At 42.2% G+C, this 25,142-nt stretch overlaps 1 protein-coding gene across 1 annotated transcript in view; it reads right to left on the reverse strand.

Moving 5' to 3' along the window:
- Nucleotides 1-25,142, reverse strand: part of DLL3 (delta like canonical Notch ligand 3) — a 58,829-nt gene that overhangs the window by 7,397 nt on the left and 26,290 nt on the right. Inside the window, exons 5-7 of the mRNA XM_077479834.1 lie at nucleotides 12,455-12,816; nucleotides 5,199-5,418; nucleotides 1,437-2,067 (exon numbers count right to left, since the gene is read on the reverse strand). Coding sequence (XP_077335960.1) covers nucleotides 1,437-2,067; nucleotides 5,199-5,418; nucleotides 12,455-12,816 — 1,213 coding nt within the window. The remainder of the gene's footprint in view (nucleotides 1-1,436; nucleotides 2,068-5,198; nucleotides 5,419-12,454; nucleotides 12,817-25,142) is intronic.

Below are 25,142 nucleotides of genomic sequence, written 5' to 3' on the forward strand. Positions count from 1 at the left end.
CTTCATGCAAGGAATGCATTAACGTAAAACATGTTTAGGCTTTAGAAGCACTGTAAGTTTCACCACCGTTTATGACTTCAACTCCCAAAAGCTTTACAGTCACAGTTTTGCCTGACATATAGATATGAAGGGTTGAAAACTGGTGGCGTAATAAAGGAAAAGCATAAAAAGTGCGAAACCAACCAGATTGGCTGGAGTTCTGATTAGCTTTTATCTTTTCCTGCTTAACCAGAATAAACTTCACAAATAACATCCAAATATAATATATATATATATAATATATATATATATATATATATATATAATATATATATAAATATATAAACAATATAATGCACATGTTTGTTGTTTTTTTGAGCTCCCAGATCAGACTGGTTGAATTATAAATTTAGGGCTGGTTCAAACCAGATGCAGTCCAGTGCATTTTTTCAATCTGCTTCAAACACGCATGCACAGTGTTTTCCATGTATTCTAATGGCCCTAGTTCACACCAGTGCAGTCAACAAAAGAAAGAACATAATGTTTTTTTTTTTGTATGGAACGTGGTAAAATGTATTGGAATGCACATGTCTTGAATTAAGATGAAGGAAAAAAGGAGGGTAAAAACGGACTGGAATGCATCAAAAACGCAAATGCATCCGGAACACAGTAATTGTAGTGTGAACTGGCCCTTAAATAGGTACTTCAGTCTGGAAAGAAAATGAAGTCAGCAGCTACAAATACTGCAGCTGCTTACTTTAATTATGCATGCACTTATGAGGTCATGGATCTAGCGCTGTCCTCACCCGGGCTGGTTCTTTGCCAGACTTTAGGTACCCAGTGTTGCAATTTTGGATGTGGGAAGCTGGCTGTGACTTCCTGCTGCTTCACATCCAGCTTGCCACTGTGCATGCGCAAGATGCACTGCACTTTTTTGCAGTGGTCCTGCAGTCTCCTGGGACCTGTAACGGGGGAACTGGCAAGCCAGCTGTAAGGCAACTTCCATAGGAAGTAAGAGGGGGTACTTGTCAGAGCTGGTGGAGGCAGTGTGTTGCTTTGGGCAGTGCTCTGCTGGTAAACCTTGGTTCCTGCCATTCATGTGCCACACTGCAAAAATGTTTTGAGGAATACAAGTTTGATATGTTGAGTTTGCCTCCAAGTTCCTCAATACACTCGAGCATCTGTGGGATGTGTTGGAAAACAAGTCTAGTCAATGGAGGCCCCACCTTACAATTTACAGGACTTAATGCCAGATACCACATACCTTCAGAGGTCTAGTGGCCTTCATACCTTCATGATTTGGGCTGTTAAGGTGGCAAAAGGGGCCTACTCAGCAGGTGCGTGTTAATAAAGTTATGGCTGATTGGTGTAAGCTAGTATTACATATGTATAATGGTGGGGTTTAGCCTTACTAGGTAGGGTTCTCCCTTAAAAATCTTTAGATAGTTATCACTCACCGTCGCCCATCTCTGTCCTCCTCCACATCGGATGTTGGCAGGAGCTTCTGCTTGCTTCGGGATTTCTCCCTCAGACAGTCCTGATTGGGCATCTTGAAATGAGGTGGTGAGATGAGGAAAGGCTCCTTTTCTTTTAAGTTGTTTTTGTGCTCCAGATCATTGGTCACTATCCCCTTCTGATCTTTAAGACCTTTTTTGATGCTTCTCATCAGCAGCACCAGCCCACAGGCTAGCAAACAAAATGTGATTATACCCAAGCAAGCAGCCAGAGCTACGTTGGAAGGGGGTTCGGCATAGTAGGAAGCTGAGGTTGGCTCCTGCACTCGGAACTCACATCTGGAACCCATATATCCCATAGGACATTGGCAGACGTGGCCGCTAAAGTGAGTGTAACAGGTGGCTCCATTAAGGCAGGGCCTGGAGCTGCAGGCATCAACTCGCTGAGCGCAGTCTTTTCCTCCATAACCAAGAGTGCAAGAACAAGTGTAAGTGTTGATACTGTCCACACAGGTCCCACCATTGGCACATGGATTGCTGGCACAATCATCAATATTTATCTCACACCGGGCTCCGGTAAAGCCCTGCCGACACTTGCATATCGCATTACGTCCAACATCCAGGCAGTGACCTCCTAAATTAAGCCAAAATAGTTATATCAGTATAACATTTAGCAACATTCAATTTAGTGGGGTTTATTTACTAAAGCTAGAGAGGGCAAAATTTGTCACAATTCTGCAAAGAAACCAATCAGCTTCCAGGTTTTATTTCCAAAGCTTAACTGAGCAAGCTGAGGTTAGAAGCTGATTGCTTTCTATGCAGAAATGTGACAAATTTTTGCCCTCTCTAGCTTTAGTAAATAAACCCCAGTGTGTCAACTTGGGTAGCGCAGTTATCAAATATTCTGGATTATAAGAGTGCTATAGGAAATAATGCAATGGCGAAATAAACAGAATTTACATAAAAAACAGAATGCAATGATTTGCAAATTTCATAAACCGATTATTTATTTTCAAGAAGAACTAGAAAATATATCAAATGTTTAAACTAAGAAAATGTATCGTTCCAAGAAAAAAAATAAAAAGGTAATTTTGAAATTGATGGCAGCAATGAGTTACAAAAAGTTGGGACAGGGCAACAAAAAGCAGCCAAACTAAGGCCGCGTACACACGCGGGGACTGTTCGCTCAACTTTGTCCGCTGAACAGTGTTTCGGCGGACAGTCCGCTCGTGTGTGGGCTTCAGCGGACAGTTTCAGCGGACAGTCTGACGAACAAAGTTTTTCGGAAATTCCGTAAAACTGTCCGCTGAAACTTGGTTTGAGCGGACAGTCCGCCCGTGTGTAGGCTTGTTCGTCAAACTAAGTTCCGCGCATGCTCAGAAAGGATTTACACGGCGAAGGTTGCATTGCAGTGTATAGGACGTCGTATTTCTAGTCCCGTCGTACGTGCCGTTCACGTCATCGCGCAAGTTTCAGCGGACTGTTCGTTCGTTGTGTGTGGCCAAGTCCGTCCATGCTAATTTTGAGCGGACTGTCCGCTCAAACTGTTTGACGAACAAAGTTGGGCGAACAGTCCCCGCGTGTGTACGCGGCCTTAGACCCTTTTTACACTGAGGTGATTTTCAGGCACTTTAGCACAAACAATAGCACCTGAAAACTGCCTCCCATTTATTTGAGTGGGTGCCTTCACGCCCGGGAGGTGCGCTTGTGGGATGGTAGAAAAAGTCCCACAAGCATCTTTGGGGGCGTGTTTGGAGCGCTATCAATAGCGCTTCAAAAACGCTCCTCTCCATTGAAATGAATGGGCAGCTCTTCCAAAGTGCCCGCTAGCACCTGAAAAGTGCAGCTAAAGCACCACAAAAACGACCGGTGCTTTAGCAGCTGTTTTAGCAGCGTTTCAGTGTGAAAGGGGTCTATGTGGTACTAACAAGGAAGAGCTTGAGGAACATTTTGTAGCTAATGAAATTAGTTGGAAACAGGTCAGTAACATAATTGGGTATAAAAAGTGCATCTTAGAGACTCGGAGGGATTGATTTACTAAAATTGGAGAGTGCAAAATCTAGTGCAGCTCTGCTTAGAAGCCAGTCAGCTTCCAGGTTTTATTGTCAAAGCTTAATTGCTCAAGCTGAAGTTAGAAGCTGATTGGCTACAATACACAACTGCACCAGATTTTGCACTCTCCAGTTTTGGTAAATCAACCCCAGAGTGTCTCAGAAGTAAAGATGGCCAATCTGTGAAAAGCTGTATCTAAAAATTGTTCAGGGATACTTCCAAAAATCACCACATGAAAACACAGATTGCTGTGCCATCCAAAAATGTAAGTTAAGCTCTAACATGCAAAGAAGAAGCCATATCTGAACATAATCCAGAAATTCCGCTCACATCTCTGGGCCAAAGCTCATCTAAAATTATCTTTTACAAAAAGGAAAACTGTTCTGTGGTCAGACAAATCAAAGTTTGACATTCTTTTTGGCAACCATGGGTGCCATGTTAATGGACTAAAAAGGAGAGGGACCGTCTAGCTTGTTATCACCACTCAGTTCAAAAGGCTGCATTTCTGATGGTATATGGGTGCATTTGTACGTATGGAATGGGCAGCTTGCACATCTGGAAAGGCATCATCAATGTTTAAAGATATTTCCAGGTTTTAGAGCAACATATGCTCACATCCAGACAACGTAATTTTAGTGAAGGCCTATTTCAGCAACACAATGCTAAACTGCATACTGCATCTTTGACATCAAACATGGCTTGACAGTAGAAGAGTCCAGTTGTTTAAAGAGGAGGTCCAGCCTGGGCGAAAAAAAATAAAAGTCAGCAGCTACAAATACTGCTGCTACTGACTTTTAATATTAGGGCACTTACCTGTCCAGGGATGTCTGCACCCCAGTCGATCTTCGGATCGACTCCCGGGTGCTGCTGCTGCCTCTTCTGGTAATGGAACCAAGTACTGAAGCCTTTCAGCTTTACTGCTGGTTCCCTATTGTAAGGTGCCAAATGTGACACCGGGGTGGGGTGAGCATGTAAGCGGAAGTTCCGCTTTAAGTAGCCTGCCTACAGTCCAGATCTTTCATCATTTGAAAATATTTGGTGCATCTTGAAACTGAAAATACAATAAAGAAATCACAGGACTGTTAAGCAGTTAGAATCCTATATCTGGCAAGAATGGGACAACAAAGACTCCCAAAACTACAGCAACTGTTCTAGTTTCCCAGACGTTTACAGTGTTGGTAGAAGAAGAGGGGATGCCATACTGTAGTAAACTCTAAACACTTGATATGTTTTCTATTTCCTATTGTGAATAAAAAATTGGTTTATGATTTTTATTTAGATTACACAGTTGTTTTTGGAACTAAGGGTGGACACTCCAAAGGGAATTTGCCATTAAATAAATTAAACTTTTGGTCACTATATTAAGCACTTTTTGTTGAGAGCACGCAAATTTGCGACCTCTCGGCGGCCGAGCCTTGGTGCTGAGCGGTTGCATATTTGCTTGCAATAGCGCCAACAGTGTTGTGCTGAGAGCGCGATCGCCTTGCATGCTCCTGGCACAGTGACCAGCAGCTCTCGGAAAGTTCCCCATTGCCATTTGTGATCGGGACTTTTCCAATCATATGACAGCCAATCACGGTGGTCACATGGCCAAAAGCCCCTCTCGGCATAGCAAACCCTTAAAAGGGCCGGTGGCGGCTATTGCCAAGGGATTCAAATATAGTTTGGTTAGTTGGAATAACAAGATACTGTACAGGTTTGGTCCAGCCTTACCATTCAGACAGGGATTGTTGGTGCAGCGATCGATTTTCTTTTCACAGTTGGAGCCGTGGTAGTTCACAGGACAGCGACAAACATAGCCTCCCACGATGCTCTTTTCTACGCACGTGCCCCCGTTAAAGCAAGGACCATCTGCACAGGTCATAGCACTAATATCGCAGTTCTTGCCATAGAAACCCCGAGGACATACACACTTGTAGTCATTTTCCAAGTCCTAAGGAGGTGGGGGTAGGGTCAATGGATATGATGGGATGATAGGAAGACAATTATAAAAGAGAAAAGCAAGTTGAGTTTGTATAGAGTGGAGAGGTTTGACAAATGGCGGAAGCAGGACACAGAATGATTTGTATTGATCCAAACATAGTTTGGTGGTTGAGATGAGGAACATGATTGATGGTTCAGGAGGGTGGGGAAAGTAAGAAGGAGTAGGGGAGGAAAAGGGAAGACAATGAAATAGAGAATAAAAAAAAATTCTCATTAGGAATATACATTCACTTATGTTTCTAGTATAAACAGATATGAATAAAGTTAGTTAAATTACAATTAATGTCACTGGGCCAGGTTTATCAAAGTATCTCAGTGCAAATTAACTGTGTTGTCCTTAGCAAACCATTCAGGTTCTTCCTTGTCATTATACACTGCAGGTTAGAAAGTAGCATAAAAAATCTTAAGTTACTTAAGGGCAACAGAAACACTTTAGTTTTGATAAATGAGGCCCATTGTGAGTAAGCATGTATGTGTTACAGACAAGCAATTCCTTGTTATTTGACTGTATGGATTCATACAAGGTGTATGAAGGTGGTATCTATACAGACCATGAAATGTATGCATTGGATGGCAGACTCTTGGTTATCTTCCGTGTGCGTTTATGGGGTTAGTATTGAACTGTTTGTCCTACATCTACCGATGAGAGGTGAGATGATATATGATGATATATATAATTACATATGTAATAATGAATGTATAGAGTACATACGTACCTGTGAAAGATGTATGTATTATAGCAATGGGTGTTGTGTGTAATTCTGCACAGTGCTAGGTTCAGACAAATTGTTAGGAAGATTTGCATGCATTTTCCATATGCTGTAATATATATATATATATATATATATATATAAACCTTGCACAATGGGCCTCATTTAAATTGGTTTGAATGGAAATTCCCCATTCTCTGACCCGGACTCTCATACATAAATTATTTTTTCTGAAGAGCTGATTCTAGATTCAACCAGCACAGTGCATATTGCTGATAAAATCTGGTAATGCAACCAAGTCCTGTCAGCAGTAATAATGTTTTGTGGACAAATATGGGAATAACTGCAAAATGTTGTATGATTTTTAGAAGGTAATATAGCCTCAATTCACTAATCTATACTGATCATTATTTGCCATAATTATCCTTTTTTTTCACAAATAAAAACAAAAGTTACCTAACCCAAATTAATGATCATTATTGCAAATAACACGTGTCCTATAGCTTACTGAATTGAGCCTTAGGTTTTGAGCCTTCATACCTTCCAGAGGAGTCTCTAAACATAGAAGCCCTCTCCGACTAGCAAGGATGCACTCCAGTTTAGGGGTATTTTTCGAATTTGTGGTTTACTGCCTCAGATAGGGAGGTGTAACTGTCCAGCAAGTCGGAGAGGTTTGGAACCTCCTCAGAGAGGTATCAAAACTGAGGATGGATTCACTTTAAGGTTCTACTACTGGGCTACCTATCTGCCCCACTGTTCCATAGCAATGAGATCCAGGCCTGCATTTGGGTACATGAGCCATGGATACATGGCAGAAAAATCAAACCTGCTTAAAAAAAAAAAAAGAATGAATGGTGGAAATATTAACGAAATGTAATTTTTAATTGATTTCACAAAGCTGTGACTGGAGAAAGAGTAATATTGTTGCAAACATCTAGTCTCCTTTCAAGTAATGTCATTGACTGATTTTTCTCAGCCTAAACTGGCTTGTCCATAATACATTTTTTAAAGTGGTTGTAAACCCTCATATATACCCACTGAAGTGATTAACCTCACCACAGATACACAGAGATTAAAACAAATCATCCTACATACATAGTACCAATTTATCTGTGGCCCTTTCTCCTCTTCCACCTTCTAAAGCACACATTATACACAGCATTTCTTAGCTTCAGAAGTCAGATGCAGGGATCTTATGTCACACACAGCACAGAATAGAGCGCAGAGCTGAGTGTGATATGAAACCTGAGTGCAGGTTTCTTTACAGTCTCTTGTAAGGACACATTTACATCTGAGGCTGTCAAAACACTCGCTGTGTGTTGGAGAGGAGGGGGCACTGTCTTCAGGGATTGTCTGATGTTGACATAGACCAGGGATAGGCAACCAGGGGTTATTGGGATTGTCCCACCCCCCCCCCCCCCACATAGTAGTGCCCTCTGTCCCCTTCACATCAACCCCCACTGTAGTGTAATTTGCCCCCCTCCCAAAGCAGTGTGATGTGCCCCCTTCACATTACTTCCTCTCACCCAACTGTAGTGCCCCCCAGGGCCATCTTTGATATCGATTGGACCCTGGCCAAAAATTTTCTTAGGGCCCCCCCCCCCCCCCCCATGTAATTTCACTCTCTGCCTGCTGTGAGACATACAATAAATAGCAGCTAGACTTAAAATCAGTTTACTGTATCAGATCAGGCAGAAATTGCGATTGGTTGCCAGCAGTTAAAGCATATCATTACTGAGTGGTTGCTAGAGGTTACAGCACACATTATGGCTCACTGATTAGTTGCTAGAGGTTACAGCACATCATCTCCTCACTACAGGGGAGCATGATATACATATGAATGATGCCTTTATTTACATATCAATGCTGCCAGCCGCAGTTATTTACATATGAATTCCATTTTTTTACATGTAAACACAGGGTCTGCAGGTGATTCATCTGTACACAACAATAGGGAAGAGCCGGGCAACATTAGTACCAGTACTTCACACTGAGATATCGGTACACAGCACAGGACTAAAACTTAAAGGGACAAGAAAATTTAAACTGGCATAGTTGGCAAGTATGAGGCAGCTGCTTTGGACCCCACAACAATGACAAGGCCCAGGGTAGCTGCCCCTTTTGCCCTTCCTTAAAGACGGCCCTGGTGCCCCCTGCCCCCCATAGCAGTGTCCTGTGCCCCTCCAAAAGCATTGTCCTCCACCCCCCCCCCCCCCCCCGCAGTTTTTTTGCCCCCTTCACATCAGCCCCCTCCACAAGCACTTACCAGTGTAGTTAGCACTCTCCTACCTTAAATAGGTGTGCAGCAGAGCGGAAAGCAAGAGGCTGCAGAGTATTGGATGGAGTGTTGAAGCTCCCAAACTTTAACTTAACTTTTCACATTAACAAGCTGGTGTTTGGTCACTAGGACTGCCCAGCGTCCTAGCATCCAGGCCCCTGCTGGTTAACCCGAAAGGTTAACTGAAGCGGCTCCCTTCCTCCATCCTGTACTGTGCTGCCTCCCATTCTCTGCTTTGCAGTGAGAGCAGCGGAGGCTGGGGGAAAAAGACCAGCAAAACCAGACTGTCCACAATCTGCCCATTGGCTGCCCGTGGTTGATGAGTAGATTGCGATCGACGGCTTTCCGACCCCGGTCATAGACTGTCAGAAGTGACCCATAGTGATAGCAGAAGAATGAGAGAGCAGACAGAACTCACAGCAGGTGCTTTGGATTCAGGCAAGTACACACTATAGAAGGATATGCTTTGTAATATTTCATTTCAGAGATTTACAACCACTTTAAATCAAATATCCTACAAATGTTAAAAGATCATTAAATGTCAGATTTTTCAGATGCACAAGAATAAAATAAGTGATCATAAATTAAAAAGTTTTTTGGGGGAAGGAAAATCTTTTGTCATTTTAGTAGCTATTTAATTGAGGTATGGAGTTTCTAAAACATTATATGCCAAATTATTTTTATATATACAATACATTAATGTACAACTGAAGGCTCCTGTATGATAGTCTAAACACATCCAAAATCCAGTTAATATGTAATGCACAAACCTCATAAAGTGAATAAAAACTTCCTTTACCTTCCCTGACAGCCAAATCCTCCTTCATTGGTGTCTCACACACCCCCCTACCAGACACTGCAGCTCACAGTGAGAAAGTTCCAGCAAAAGAGGCTGTGCATCAAGACAGCAGTGGGCAGGACTAGGAGTGGACAGGTGTTAACTGATGAGCAGGATTGTGAATCAGCAATGGCAATGCTGATAGTCACACCCTCTGCAACATATTTCATCCCAATGCAGCAAGAGAAAGCACAGCCTGATTCAGAGTGGCAACTCTGCTCTAACTTCAGGAGCAGTGCAGCATCGTTGCCCCCTCACCATAAGAAGCTGCACTAGGTGGACTTCACTGGAAGGATCAAGAGGCATTTGTGGGAGGGAGAAAATGGTACATGCAGATGTACTTATGATTAAGTACTGCTGCACATGTTTTAATAGAAAGCTTTCTTAAAAGCTTTCCAGTCAAAATAAATGTCAGCAGCTACAAATAGCTGCTGACTTTAAAGGAACAAACACTTACCAGTCCAGGAGTCCAGTGCTGTCTTCGCCGTGGCTGTTTTTTCAGTCTTCTGATCCCTGGTGTCACCAACTTGGCTTCAAGGGAGGGCTGTGACTACCTGCTGCGTATGCACAAGACTGGTCCCGCAGTCTCCTGAGATGTGTGACATGTCCCAGGAGGTTGCGGGGGGAGGGGGCAAGCAAGCTTAAGTAATTCTTTCCTAGGCAAGGATTGTGAAAGTGAGAGCAGGTACCTGTCAGAAAAAGGTACCCACTCCCCCCCCCCAAAAAACCCCCCCCCAAAAAAATGGGAGGTGGTTAGATGGATTAAAGTGGTAGTAAACACTTATATTAAGGCTTACCTGTAGGTAAAATGAATATCTCCTAAATTTGCACCGTTTAGGATATATTCCAGCGAGCAGCAGCCGGTAACGTCACTGGCACATTTGCTCTGAAGGAATGGTATACCTTCAGAGCTCTGTGCCATGCCTGGTGCATTATCATGGCTCTGGCCAATCAGATGGCCAGAGCCCGCGAACCAAAAGAAGACCAGATGAAGGTGGAACTTACCTGCAAACGAGGCCCGCGATGTCCCTGCTGGTGGCTGCATCCATCTTTAGCCCTCTTCCTTCCAGGGCCGTGGACTCCAGGTCTATGACTGGCATGACGTCACTCCTGCGCCAACGGTAATGGCACGGGCCCTTTCAGAAATGCCTTTTCTTCAGTGCGCATGTGCTGATGGAGTCGTAGCAAGCGTATATGGTAAATATCTCTTAAACCATACAGGTTTAGGAGATATTTCCAGTACCTACAGGTACGTTTTATTATAGGCTTACCTGTAGGTAAAAGTGGTGTACCTAGGTTTGCAACCACTTTAATTGTATTGTTTAAATGCAGTCACTCTAAGTACCTGAATTTGACTTGATATCGGCCTCCTGAAGTGCCTGTAAAGCAGGGCTAGAGTGTGAGAAGCAGCAGAACAAGGCACCAAAAAATGAATGTGCTGACAAGAAACATGCTGAAAGAAGGAGAAAGCAGAGTGAAAGAGAGAAGAGCTCATGACTGTGTAGCTTCTCCTTTCACTGTCCAGTCACAGATTAGGGGTGGGTCCAAAAATAATTGGACTCAGGGTAAGTAAGAAGTAGGGCTAAAGTCCGCTGTTGGCTGACATCGCTCAGCCGGCCCAGGCTTTTGAAGGATCCTGACTTTAATGTCGGGTTCAACCCAGACACCTCACTGGTGGCTGCCGCAGCCTCTCAGCTCGCAGCTAAGAGCCAGAACCAGGTGCTTTCCATCCACTCCACAGTCCAGCACTTCAGTGAGCGCAGGAGGGGCAGAGCAGAGAGCCGGTGACTGTCAGTCACTGCCTCTCTGCTCTGTGAAGACAGAACTGAGCAATCAGCAGTCTTTCAATGCTCCATTCTCTGTCTTAGAGGTGGTTGGGGACAGATGCAGCACTGGACCGGTGTTGCATCCACCTAGGTAAGTATGTGTGTGTGTTTTTTTTTTAATCCACACTTATTTTTTAACCATTTAACCTCCAGCTTTTACCCCCTTCATAACCAGACCATTTATTGCTATTTAGCACTGTACTACTTTAACTGGCAATTGCTCAGACATGCAACACTGTACCCAAAATGAAATTTATATAATTTTTTTTCACACAAAGCTTTCTTTTGGGGGGTATTTGATCACCACTTGTTTTTTTTCTTAAAAATATCTAAACAAAAAAAAAAATACCTAAAAAAAACAAAACAATATTTTCTACTTTCTGCTATAAAACATATCCAATCAAATCAAATTTCTTTATAAATTTAGGCCAAAATGTATTCTGCTACACGTCTTTGGTAGAAAACAAAATCCCAATAAGTTTATATTGATTGGTTTGTGTGAAATTAATAGTGTCTACAAACTCTGGTATATAGTATGTACTGGCATTTACACTGCCTCTACCGCAGCTCTGACTTTCTGACTGCCTATCACGTTTTCTAGCGTGACTGTGATAGTGTGGACGACAATAAGGGACTGGCGCTAACTGACACTAGCTAGGAGGGACACTGACTGACACTATCTGATGTCCCTAGTGACTGTCTTTTCTTCCTGATCTTAGCTCTGAATGGTAAGTGAGATCAGGAAGCAGAACCAGCCAGATCTGGGTTGTGTTTTCTAATACACACAGATCTCTCTGCTGTGGTTGGCCACAGCCATCAGCATGTTCACAGCCAAAATCATTGGCTGCAAGCCTGCTGACAAACTTGTGCTGTGTTATGTGTTATGCTTCCTGTTAACCAGGAAGTTGCGGGGAACAACAAATCGCCGGCCAGCCATCAATGTTAAACTGCTGGTCGCCAAGTGGTTAAATGATGTTCATCATCAGACTAAGGATATCTAGTGGTATTAAAAAGTACTATGAGAAAATCTCTGAATTGAAGGTGAAATTTGCAGAAAAGCTGGTTTTGTTATTTTATATTTTTTTAATGGGTGATTCATATTTATCTTGTTGTTGAATATGTGATGCCATAGAGGTGATTTTTATATATATGTATTAAAATGGGTACCACTTTTTGCACAATTGTTAAAAGTCTTCTAAACTGGCCAGGCAACTACTCTTTATTGTTCTTGGAATCGGTGCTCAACTGATTGCCCAAATCTACAGGGTGATATATAAGTCAGACCAGTTGCACAGCACTAGTTCAATTTACACCCCACCTCAGGGCTCACTTACATTACAGCTGCCTCCATTCCTGCAGGGGTTGCTGGCACACTCATTGCTCTCGATCTCACAGTTGGTACCGGTGAATCCTGGCCGACAGTTGCAGGAGTAGCTCCCTTGTCCAGTGTTGGTGCAGCTGGCGCCATTTCGGCATGGCTTATGGTTGGTACAGTAGTTCAGGTCCTGATTGCAGAAGAGGCCACCCCAGCCCTCTTGACAGGTGCACTCAAAAGGCTGAGAGCAGGATCCATGCAGACAACCTGGATATCGCACACACTCATCGCAAAGGCGACCTTGCCATCCCATGCGGCACTTGCATTCTCCGGGCACTTCACAGAAACCATGAGACTCACTGCATCCAGGAAGACAGATTGCTGCAAGAAAACGTGCAATGAATCATGTGATGTTAAACAGCTAAGCAAGACATAGCACATAATTAAGCCATTTTATGCCTGGAACCCACCACAGTCTATGAGCAGTGTCCCCATCTCGCCTGCAACTAATGTAAAGCCAGGGAACCCAAGCCACAATAAGTCAACCTCACACTAAAGCATGCTATCTACCAGCTCTTGGGTGTGCATAATAGTATCAAAGAACTGATTCCCTTAGAGAGAGTTTCCAAACTGTCTAAAACAAAGGGCCAGTTTACTGTCCTTTCAGACCTTAGGGGGGGCAGACTTTGGCCAGTGGGAGTAGAAATTGTCATGGAGTCCGTTGGAGTAAACAGTGCATCTTTGGCATTAGTGGAGGAATAATGCACCCTCGTTGGTGTCAGTGAGAATGATATTACACCCCTTGTTGGTGTCAGTGGGAGGAATAGTACCCCAATTATCAGTGGCAGGAATAGTACCCCATTGGTGGTGTCTTTCATCAGTAGGTGGAATAGTGTCTTGCATCAGTAGGAAGAAAAATGTGCCAAGGGCTAGATAAAGGCAAGCAAAGAGCTGCATTTGGCCCCCAGGCCACAGTTTTGGACACCATTACCTTAAGATTATAAACAATTATAGATATCATGTTATATGACACTGTTAGGCTCAATCCTGTACTGGTCTCATGCATAAGGTTTGCTGTCCCTCAGGTTCCTAAATGACCATGATAATATAATTCCCAATAGTTGTTCAAATTCCTTTTAGGTTCGGGTCATTGTTAATTGATTCTGCTTGATTACATTTAAGAGCTTGCCGAAAACTTTCTTTGATCAATGAGGTTAGCAATTGACAGGGTAGTAACCATCAGACCACAGGGGGCATCCCTGTTCTGACACTAAGCACCGAAAATTATCCTCAAAGTAAATAGGATGGTGAATGCAAATCTTTTATAAATAGGCACATTTAAACATTTAGATTCAGTTCCTTGTATTAGCTTAATTCTTATGATTTCGCCATAAAATTCATAGCAGCCTACTAAGGACATTCTGAACTTTAGATTTCCACTGGACAGGCAGCCATGGGTACACGTAAATAATTCTGTTTGCGTCCAGTCTGGTGTGCTCAAACCTATTGGACTAGTACTATGAACAAGAATAACTGAAGGTACAAAGAGGGAAAAGGGTATTTGATCCCCTGATGATTTTGTATGTTTGTTCACTGACAAAGAAATTATCAATCTACCATTTTAATGACAGGTTTATTTTAACAGTGAGAGACAGAATAACAACAAAAATATGCAGAAAAACACATTTCAAAAAAGTTATAAATTGATTTGCATTTTAATGAGTGAATTAAGTATTTGATCCTCTATCAATCAGCAAGATTTCTGGCTACCAGGTGTCTTCAATACAGGTAACGAGCTGAGATTAGGAGCACTCTCTTAAAGAAACAATCAATCAGATTCCAATCTCTCCACCATGGCCAAGACCAAAGAGCTGTTCAAGGATGTCAGGGACATGATTGTAGATCTACACAAGGCTGGAATGGGCTACAAGACCATCGCCAAGCAGCTAGGTGAGAGGGTGATAACAGTTGTCGCAAATATTCGCAAATGGAAGAAACACAAATTAACTGTCAATTTCCCTCGGTCTGGGGCTTCAAGCAAGATCTCGCCTTGTGGAGTTTCAATGATCATGAGAATGGTGAGCAATCAGCCCAGAACTACACAGGAGAATCTTGTCAATGATATCAAGGCAGCTGGGGCCATAGTCACCAAGAAAATAAGTGAAGGACTGAAATCCTGCAGCGCCTGCAAGGTCCCCCTGCTCAAGAAAGCACATGTACAGGCCCATCTGAAGTTTGCTAATGAACATCTGAATGATTCAGAGGAGAACTGGGTGAAAGGATTGTTGTCAGATGAGACCAAAAGCTCTGTAGCATCAACTCAAATCGCCATGTTTGGAAGAGGAGTAATGCTGCCTATGACCCCAAGAACACCATCCCCATTGTCAAACATGATAGTGGAAACATTATGCATTGGGGGTGTTTTTCTGCTAATGGGACAGGACAACTTCACTGCATCAAAGGAAGGGGCCATGTACCGTCAAATATTGGGTGAGAACCTCCTTCCTTTAGCCAGGGCATTGAAAATCGGTTGTGGATGGGTATTCCAGCATGGCAATGACCCAAAACACACAGTTAAGACAACAAAGGAGTGGCTCAAGAAGAAGCACATTAAGGTCCTGGAGTGGTCTACCCAGTCTCCAGACCTTAATCCCATAAAAAATATGTGGAGGGAGCTGAAGGTTCAAGTTACCAAACGTCAGCCTCAAAACCTTAATGACTTGGAGAGGATCTGCAAAAAGGTGTGGGACAAAATCCCTCCTGAGATGTGTGAAAACCTGGTGGCCAACTACAAGAAACGTCTTATCTCTGTGATTGGCAACAAGGGTTTTGCCACCAAGTACTAAGTCATGTTTTGCGAAGGGGTCAAATATATATTTCACTCATTAAAATGCAAATCCATTTAGAACTTTTTTGAAATGTGTTTTTTCTGGATTTTTGTTGTTGTTGTTGTTGTTGTTGTTATTCTGTCTCTTACTGTTAAAATAAGCCTACCATTAAAATTATAGACTGAACATTTCTTTGTCAGTGGGCAAATGTACAAAATCAGCAGGGGATCAAATAATTTTCACCTCACTGTAACTGCAGTGGAAATTATGGAAACTTTTAAGGCATAAAACTCTTGCTTCCAGATGAAGAAGATGCCTTGTTGCAGTTTGCTGCTGTTGACATGGCATTATCCTTTCTTACCACTGGATGGTGCTCTATACTGCCTTGCTTCAACACAAGCTTCCGAAAAGAGATCATTGATGATTTTACCTGTCTGTACTATCACTTTAATATAGGGTGTTAAATATAGGGTTAACTATTAAGAGTTATTTTTAAAGATATGATGAAGGCTGAACTGGGAGCAGTAGGGGTTAACTGTTATAGAAAGGATGAGTGTGTGGAAGCCTTTAGCTACCATAGAAGCAGTTTATACAACAAGCTTTTAGCAAGCTGCTTCTTTTTCGAAGCCTTTAAATGATCCTCCATTGTAATTTGGGAATGTTAAAAACAGGTGGCTTACAGGTTTTCAGCCACCTTTAGCAGTATTTGAAAGCCTTCTGAGGCCAGCTATCCCCCTAAAGCGAAAAATAGAAATAAAAAAATTTGGTACATAGCATCCTTAAACTAGAGTTTATGGCGTTCACACAATCCGAATATCGTACAACCTTAGTAGAAATTGAATAGGTAAATTAAGTCACGAAAATTCTCATATGACAGAGAAAAAAAAATCGGAAGTGATGTCATGTGTTGTAATGTATTTGTATTGCATTTTCGGACAACAACTATACTGACTAAACAAAAATCGTACGATCTGGCTCATGGTTAGTTTGTGAGTCAGCAATTGGGTCCGGGTTACTGCAGGTCAGGCTGGATGGCTCCACAGAGGCAGGTCTCTGGTACCTCCCACTGATTCTGGCAGTTTGGACAAACTTCTAAAAGTTAGTGGACGGAGGCCAGGAGGACTAATCTGCATACTTGAGGGAGCTTGGCCAATCCCCAGGCAGAATGTCCTGGCAGGGTGGCTGAGTCAGCCCTTAAATATGGAAGAGCCATGCTGGCAGGGGGTCGGCAAGAAGATAGAGTGCTGAGGAGACTGTGGCTTAGGAGGAAACAACTGTGCCTTGGGGGTTCTCCTCTAGGCTGGGCTAGGGCTGGCTTGGGAAGGTCCTATCAGCATCTCGGTTTGGGGAGAAACTTTGCCTAAGGAGCAGCAGGGAGCAAAGAAGTTGTGGGTACATCAGCACACCCAGGGATTCACAAGGGGGGAGGCTGCCACATGTATCAAGTTTTCAGGAGGACAGCGTTGTGCTTAACCCTTCCTATCAATCGCCCTGGGAGATCTTGGAGCAGCCAGGTTGGCTGGTAGACAAGCAGCCAGGAGGGCTGGTAGTTCCTGCCGGCAGTAGAGTTGGGGGCAGTTTCTACGGTGGAATTGGAGATACTCCTGAATGCAGCTTACAACATACTGTGCTGTTTTCTAAAAAGGACTGAGAATTCCTAGTCCTCAAGGGGCTTTTGCTTTGGTTTCCAGGAATGAGGACAGTTCAGTATCTTGTACATAGGGAGGAGGTTGTCCCTGTTTATTGTTTTAGTCAAGCTGGGCATCCCATAGCTCCTATTCCCAAAATCAGAGACTGTTTCTTGTGTCCGGGTGGAAGAGAAAAATGCTTGTTGCCTGGCTATGCAGGAGTAGGGGAACCAATTATCAACAGTCCTTGCGGGGGTAGTGCCACACAGTATATATAGTAGCCTACTATAAATACCCTTTCTATCTCTATCTATCCCATTGGCAAACAGACAGAATGACTTTTCACCATGGATGGGGCAAATCCAGCCATATGCTATTGATGTTTGCACAGTATAGAAGCCAACGAACGTGTGATAAGTGATTAGCTGCTGCAACAGCTGCTGGCAACGGTTGGTGAGATCTTCAAACATGCTTGAAAATATCTACATCAGAAGGCAATCATTTTAATGAAAGAAGCAGTAGGTTGGTTATTATGGAAAAAAAACAGGCTGATATTGCTTTTGTCAAACCAGATGCAATGAGTGGCCTAAGTGTGAAATCAGAGGATAGTCAGACAAGCAGGCAATCTAATTAAAGCCAAATTCCAGATAATACTTTTATAAGCAGTTACAATGTATTTTTTCTTTTGGAATAAACATAAATAAATAAAAGCTAATCATTGTACGCACCCTTGTCAGTGGTAAATGGTTTGTCTCATCCCTGTAACTGGATACATCTGCAGGAGAGCTTGTTCTTTTAAAAAACAACAGACTTACTGGCTGGATGACTAGATGAATATGAATGAAGAAAGAAAGCCTAAAAAAAGAAAACTAATGCTGCCATCACATCTAAGATTGGTAAGCTGCAATATAATTGTCTTTTGGGTTTGATACCGCTTTAACCAAATGAGACCAAATGGCCAGTAGCTACTGCTGTGCTCTCTTTAGCTCACCTATAGTGCTTTGGGGATCCTTTGACAAGTTTTTCTAGAAAAGGATGTATAAATATATAGCAAATAAAGGTACAAACATCTGTTTATTTAGACAAATATGGTTACCCTCACTATTGGCCCATAAATGCAATGCAAAACCTCAGTAATAGGGTTTAGGGGTGGGCTAAGCTCTCTGTTATGGGAGATGAATTACATTTACTATTACTAAGGTTTTGCATTGCATTTATGGGCCAATAGTGAGGGTAATCATATTTGTCTAAATCAACAGATGTTTGTACCTTTTTTTCGCTATATATTTATACATCCTTTTCTGGAAAAAAACTTGTCAAAGGATCCCCAAAGCACTATAGGTGAGCTAAGGAGAGCACAGCGGTAGCTACTTGCCATTTGGTCCCATTTGATTAAAGCGGTATTAAACCCAAAAGACAATTATTATATTGCAGCTTACCAATTCCTTAGATGTGATGGCAGCATTCATTTTCGTTTTTTTAGGCTTTCTTTCTTCATTCATATTCATCTAGTCATCCAGCCAGTAAGTCTGTTGTTTTTTTAAAAGATCAAGCTCTCCTGCAGATGTATCCAGTTACAAGGATGAGACAAACCATTTACCACTGACAGGGGTGCCATAGTACCCAGAATTCTGCATAGCTGGAATAGTAATGTTATGCACCTACTATATACTAAAGGAGTTGAGAATCCTCAATCAATAAATTACGTGAATATTCATTTCATATTTCCAATTATGTGAAAAGGGCCTTGTTTATTTATTTCATCTCTACATGATTAGGTATTGAGTGTAAACAGGAATTTGCTTTTCACATAATTGGACAATTAAAGTCAATATCAATGCAATTTATTGAGTGAGGATTCTCTGATATCAGCATGTATTTGACTTCACTAACACGAGTCATTGACTCAAGATTTTTATTATCTGGTTGATTGCAGTCATATCATGAAAAGATCATAATATCCCTATCAAGTGTACATGATAAAACCAGAAATGGTTAGAAAACAATAAGAGCTAAGCTGGCCATAGATGGATCGAAATCCAGCTGGTTCGTAGGAATCAGGCAAATTTTGATCCACCTATGGGCAGGCTGCTATAGCTGCCAGCAGTGATCATTGTACAGGCATACCCCACTTTTAAGTACACAATGGGGTTTATTTACTAAAGCTAGAAAGTGCAAAATCAGGCTCACTTCTGCATAGAAACCAATGAGCTTCTAACCCCAGCTTGTTCAATTAAGCTTTGGTAACAAAACCTAGAAACTCATTGGTTACTATGCAGAAGTGAGCCTGATTTTGCACTTTCTAGCTTTAGTAAATAAACCCCATTGTGTACTTAAAAGTGGGGTATGCCTGTATTCTGACAACGGGGAAACATCCTGCTGTCCCAACACAATAGCTCAGTGGGACTAACTGTGTTGATGGGGGAATCAAGCAATTTTATTTCCTTCAACCCCTGGTTGAAAGAAAAAAATTTGCATAATTTATGTCCAGCCTTATCAGCCCATAGATGACTCGATTACACCATCCACACGCCTGATGTATTATTGTATTTTGACAGCGCTAAGACTTCCCATCAGAATACACTCATCAGCGTTGCTATAGCCTGCAGCGCTGATTGAGCGGGGAAAATCCAACAAGGCGGTTGTACTGCAGTTAATCGGTAGATCGACTTCTGTACAACCTCCCTGCCCATTCATGGATCAAAATACAGCCGATTCATGTATGACCAGCTTTATATGGCAGTCAGCTCTCCTAAGGTACCTCTAGCCTTATGCCGCGTACACACGATCGGACTTTCCCACAACTGAACTGTGGAATTTTGTTTGAAGGGTGTTGGCTCCAATTTGTCTTGCAAACACACGGTTACACAAATGTTGGCCAACAATGACAAACGTGGTGACATACAAGACGTACGGCGAGCCGAATAAAAGGAAGTTCAATAGTCATGTGATATCTCCATTACGAGCACTAGTTTTACAAGACCGAGCGCTTCCGGCTCGTCCTTGCTTCCGAGCATGCGTATTTGGACTTTTGTCCGATGGACTTGTGTAAACACGATCGGAAGGTCCGACAACACATTTTTGGAGGAAAATTTAAAAGCATGCTAGCCAACATTTGTTGGCGGAAAGTCAACCATTTAAAAGCATGCTAGCCAACATTTGTTGGCGGAAAGTCAACAATTTAAAAGCATGCTAGCCAACATTTGTTTGCGGAAAGTCAACAATTTTCCAATGGAGCGTACATACGGTCAGATTTTCCGCTAACAGCCTGACATCCAACATTTCCCGTTGGAAAATCTGATCATGTGTAGGCAGCATAAGGCAGGCCATACACAGAGAAAATTTCTATCCTGCGACCATGGGTTGCAGGAAAGAAATTTTCTTGATTCCCCCATCAACACAGACAGCGCTGATGCGGGAATCCCTCTTGCTGGGCCATTACTGCTAATGGCTATAGCAGCTGCTAGCGATAATCGCAGGTATAACCCGGCATTCTGGTTGTATCGATTGATCAACTTGGTACATTCAGCCTGCCCATACACAATTCAGATCTCAGCCAGTTCCTGCTTGAACCATTTTTGGCCTGGCTTAGCAAAATAAACAAACACTCCCACTATGGGTCCTTTTATCTACTAGTAAATAGGTACTTTATGTGTTCTAACAAACCTTCTTTGGGATCATTGTATTCCCCAGGCCCTCTGTAGCCCTTGTCTTATCAGACTTTTCCTGCACAGCCTCTGAGTGTCAAGCAGATGACATGCTGAAACTGCGGCTATCAGGCTGATCCACACACAGCACCTGCCAGAGAGGGGGAGGGGGGTGCTTAATGCTGGCCGCCTGTCTCTATTGTGCACAGAACAATTGGGGAGCGGGGAAGTGCCAGGAGGGGGGTTATTAATCTGTCTTCACTGCTCACAATGAATTCTGGTTAAAACCACATGTCCCCCCCCACCCCCTGCACACTCCTATTTACCTTGAAGAGCGTCTGGTGGGGTGCAGCCACTGCACACGTCCCATAACCAGTCACCATATGCTGCTTTGGGGCCTTTGTGTGCAGCAGCCCTGACTCCGCTGCTCTCCTCCGCCCGGCCTAATGTGTTTAGTGGAGTAACTAAATGCACATTGTTACAGGATATGTTCTGTACAAAGCACCAACAATACACTGGATTCTGTAGTTTTTTGCCCTAATCTTGTACCTGGAGCAAGGCCAAAAAATCTACAGCAAGGCCAAAAAAGTTTTAACGTGCCCTAAAGTAAATGCGATGCAATGTATTTGTTTTATTTAAAGTTGGGAAACATGCATCTTAAGGTTTTATGAGCACTGATTATGTGGCATTGACCATGCTGTGATCACAGCTGCCTGCATTGTGAACCAGGTCCTTTTTTTCTTTCGTCGGGGTCCCATTATGTGCAAACATTTATATGGTCCTAGACAACGGCCACATTGACATTGCCAACATTTAAAAATGTTTTACTGAATCAGTGTATCACAGCACAATCACAGGCTCCTCAGTTCCTTTTTTTTATAAGACCTTCTGAAATGTTTTAATAAAATACCCTTTTTGCATTGAAAATTTTAACTTTAAAAGCCTAAGGTGTGAAAGAAGACATCAGAGTGAAGTAAATTGAATGCATACATAAAGTGGGGCTATTGTCTTGCAAAGTTCAAGGTTTCCATTAGCAGAGCTCTAAATCTATTCCAGAAAATAAAAGCGTATTAGGATAAGATGGTTTTGGAGGACACATATACACAGTGGGGGTTATTTACAAAAGTCAAATCCACTTTGCACTGAAAGTACACTTGGAAGTGCAGTTGCTCCAAATCTAAGGGGTAGATCTGAAATGAGTGGAAGCTCTGCTGATTTTATCATCCAATCATGTGGAAGCTAAAATGCTGTTTTTTATCTTCCTTGCATGTCCCCCTCGGATCTACAGCAACTTCACTTCCAAGTGCACTTTCAGTGCAAAGTGGATGTTCCTTTAGTAAATAACCCCCATTGCATATAAAAAGTTTGACAATGATTTAAAGCTCCTACAATACAAATAACTGATTCTTGGAAAGAACCATCTGCCCATTTCAGAGACAAACAAATTCTGTTGTCCAAAAATGATGCAGTTTCCAGCAGAGCTAAATGTTATCTGGCTAAATGGCATCCCAAATGGTAATAAAGTTTAATCTTGGATAGCAAGCAATCCCCCTTAAGAGTAAAGTCCTAGGTAGGGTGGTCCCGTCCAGGGACTGGAGAGTCAAGCCTTTGGTGTTATCAAGACACCATGTCCCCTTAGACCTCCTCTCGTTGGCCAGGATTTATCTCATTGGAAAATAACACCTAAGGAGAAGACATCATTACTCTCCAGTCACCGGACTGGATTATACTAACAAGGCCACTTTTGAGTCCCCAGGAAGAAACAATATTAATACAATTTTTCCAAGTAACAAAAGTTGGTAGCGTCAGCCACAATAATTATCTGCGATCCTGAAAAATTGATGTTTTGAATACATTTGTAATAGCAAGAAAAATGACATTGGTTGCTGACCCATGCTCTTAACTGCCAGTCAGTTAATAATAAAGGCAATAGTTATGGATAGGGATAGGCAGATTTTGTTGAACATTCACCACTTTTGTGCTGCTTAACAAAATTTGCTTTCTTTATTTAGAGCAGGGTTCTCCAAACTTTTCAAACAAAGGCCCAGTTTGCTGTCCCTTCATCCGGGGAGCCGGATTGTGGCCATTGGGGGTAGAAAATGTCCTGAGCCTGGGCCTTGCATCAGTGAGGGTAAACATGGCCTCACTGTTAGTGATCAGTAGGAGAAGGTAGTGCCCCAGAAGGTAGTGCCCCATCATTGATATCAGTGGAAGAAATAGTGCCTCATTGTTGGTGACAGTGGGAGGAATAGCGCCTAATATCATTTGGAAGAATAGTGCCCTAAGGGCAGGATAAAGGCTAGCAAAGGGCCACAGATTGGAGACCCCTGATTTAGAGTGCGTTTTTTGGGGGGCGTATTTATTTGTGTTTTCCCTTTTTTAATGTCAATGATTGTAACTTGTTATTATAAATTACTTTTTTATTGTTTTTTTTTTCCTGTGAAAAAGAAGTTAAATTATTTCTTTAATGAGGGGCCTTTTAGGAACAAGACCAGGCCCAGGAGAGTGAAAAGGTGCTTCAGTAACCCTCAGAAACCATTAGGGTCAATTATGTGCAATAAAAAAATACCCTGTTAACTTTGAACAACAAAAATTGAATGAACTCTAAATTTTTCTCATCCCTAGTGATAAAACGCCTTCCTTTGTGTGGCCATCATCTGAAAGTCAAGGTAGTGAGGGTTAAACACTGTTAGATTGAGATTGCCCTATATGTAATTATTTAACTTTAACATCCCTTGTAAGGTTTGAACTGGTAACTTGTGAGCCTGAACTCATTGTATTCCCATGCTTGTTGGATAGTGCCCCAGGACTGTTTGCTCCCTGCTTGCTTATTCATCCTGATAATGAGCTCTGCGGATAATTAGGATCTGTACCACAGAGAAGAGTCACTGTGAAAGAACTAGGCAAGGCTCTAATCTGGGGCAATTATCTGAATACATGCTTTACATTCATAACAGCCCCTCACAATTTTGGGTGAAAGGCTGACCACATGTAGCAGGCTGGTGCCTGTGCATTACGATTGTTACAGGTCATATTGTCAAAAACCTAATTTTGCACAGTTTAAGACCTCATGCACAGGGGGCAACTGAAAAGCCCCTTTGAATGCCAAAACTGCTGGCAGAAAATCGTAACATTAAAAAAAAAAAACGCTAAAAGTCACATATTGCACATGTGTTTATGCACAAATAACGTGTGAGCGTAAATGCATTCTACTGGTCAGAATATTAATTTATTTTGTGCATATTCCTGTAAATGCCTAAGTGTGGGTGGCCATATAGGCTAACATAGAGGTTATTTTACAGGCACAAAAAATAATCTGTTTACTGGACTACCACTTTCATTCTGCATATATTAATGGTCTTGTGCAGGGATCTCCAAACTGCAGCCTGCTGGCTGGATGGGGCCCTTTGTTTGCCTGTATCTGGCCCTTGGGGTACTATTCTTCCAACCGACACCATCGATGGAGCACTATTCCTCCCACTAATACCAACAGCGGAGTACTATTCCTCCAACTGACACCGATGATGGAGCACTATTCGTCCCACTTATACCAACAGTGGAGTACTATTCCTCCAACTGGCAACAGTGATGGGGCACTATTCCTCCCAATGATACCAACAGCGGAGTACTATTCCTCCAACTGACACCAGTAATGGGGCGCTATTCCTCCCAATGAGACCAACAATGGGATACTATTCCTTCAACTGACACCAGTGATGGGGCGCTATTCTTCTTACTGATACTAACAATGGGGTATTATTCTTCCTATTAACCACTTGCCCTCCAGAAGCTTTGACCAGGGCATTTTTTGCTATTCAGCACTGCACTGCATTAACTGGCAATTGCTCAATCATGCAATGATATATGCAAATGAAATTTATAGCATTTTTTTCCAACAATTACAGCTTACTTTTGGTGGTTTTTGATCACCACTGGGTTTTTATTATTTTTATTATATAAATGAAAAAAAGGACAAGAATTAAAAAAAAAAAATACTTTCAGTTATAAAACATATCCAATAAAAAAATAAAATGTCTTCATAAATTTAGGCCAACATGTATTCTGCTACATGTCTTTGGTAAAAAAAACAAAAATCCTAATAAATGTATGATAATTGGTTTGTGTGGAAGTTATAGCATCTACAATCTTTGGTATATATAATGGAATATATGCAGCTGTAGATGTTATACTGGTAATGATGTTATACTGGTGGTGATCGGCAATTTATTGTGTGACTGTGATAGGGTGACGGGCAGTCTTGTGCTAACAGCCACTGTCTGGGAGGGACACTGATTCACGCTGATGTCGCTAGTGACACTAATACATTGATCAGATATAATATTTTACACTTTACTAATGACACTGGCTGGGAAAGGGTTAATATCTAGGGCTACTCAAGGGGCCGTGTGTCTAACAATGTGTAATGTGTGCTGCTTTTACTCACAGATCTGGCTATTTTTTTCTCCCTGCTTTTCAGGGAGAAGAAACAGCCAGATCGCTCTTCTGTTTACACAGAGTTCTGTGTATTTGTAACCACAAAACTCTGTCCTGTGATTGGACACAAAAGATCAACTGGTTTCAGCTGAACTCATTGGCTGAAAACT

Source organism: Lithobates pipiens, unplaced genomic scaffold, assembly GCF_037356315.1.
Source record: "Lithobates pipiens isolate NorthernLeopardFrog02 unplaced genomic scaffold, aLitPip1_a1.2 Scaffold_1, whole genome shotgun sequence".
NCBI classification, from domain to species: Eukaryota; Metazoa; Chordata; class Amphibia; order Anura; family Ranidae; genus Lithobates; species Lithobates pipiens.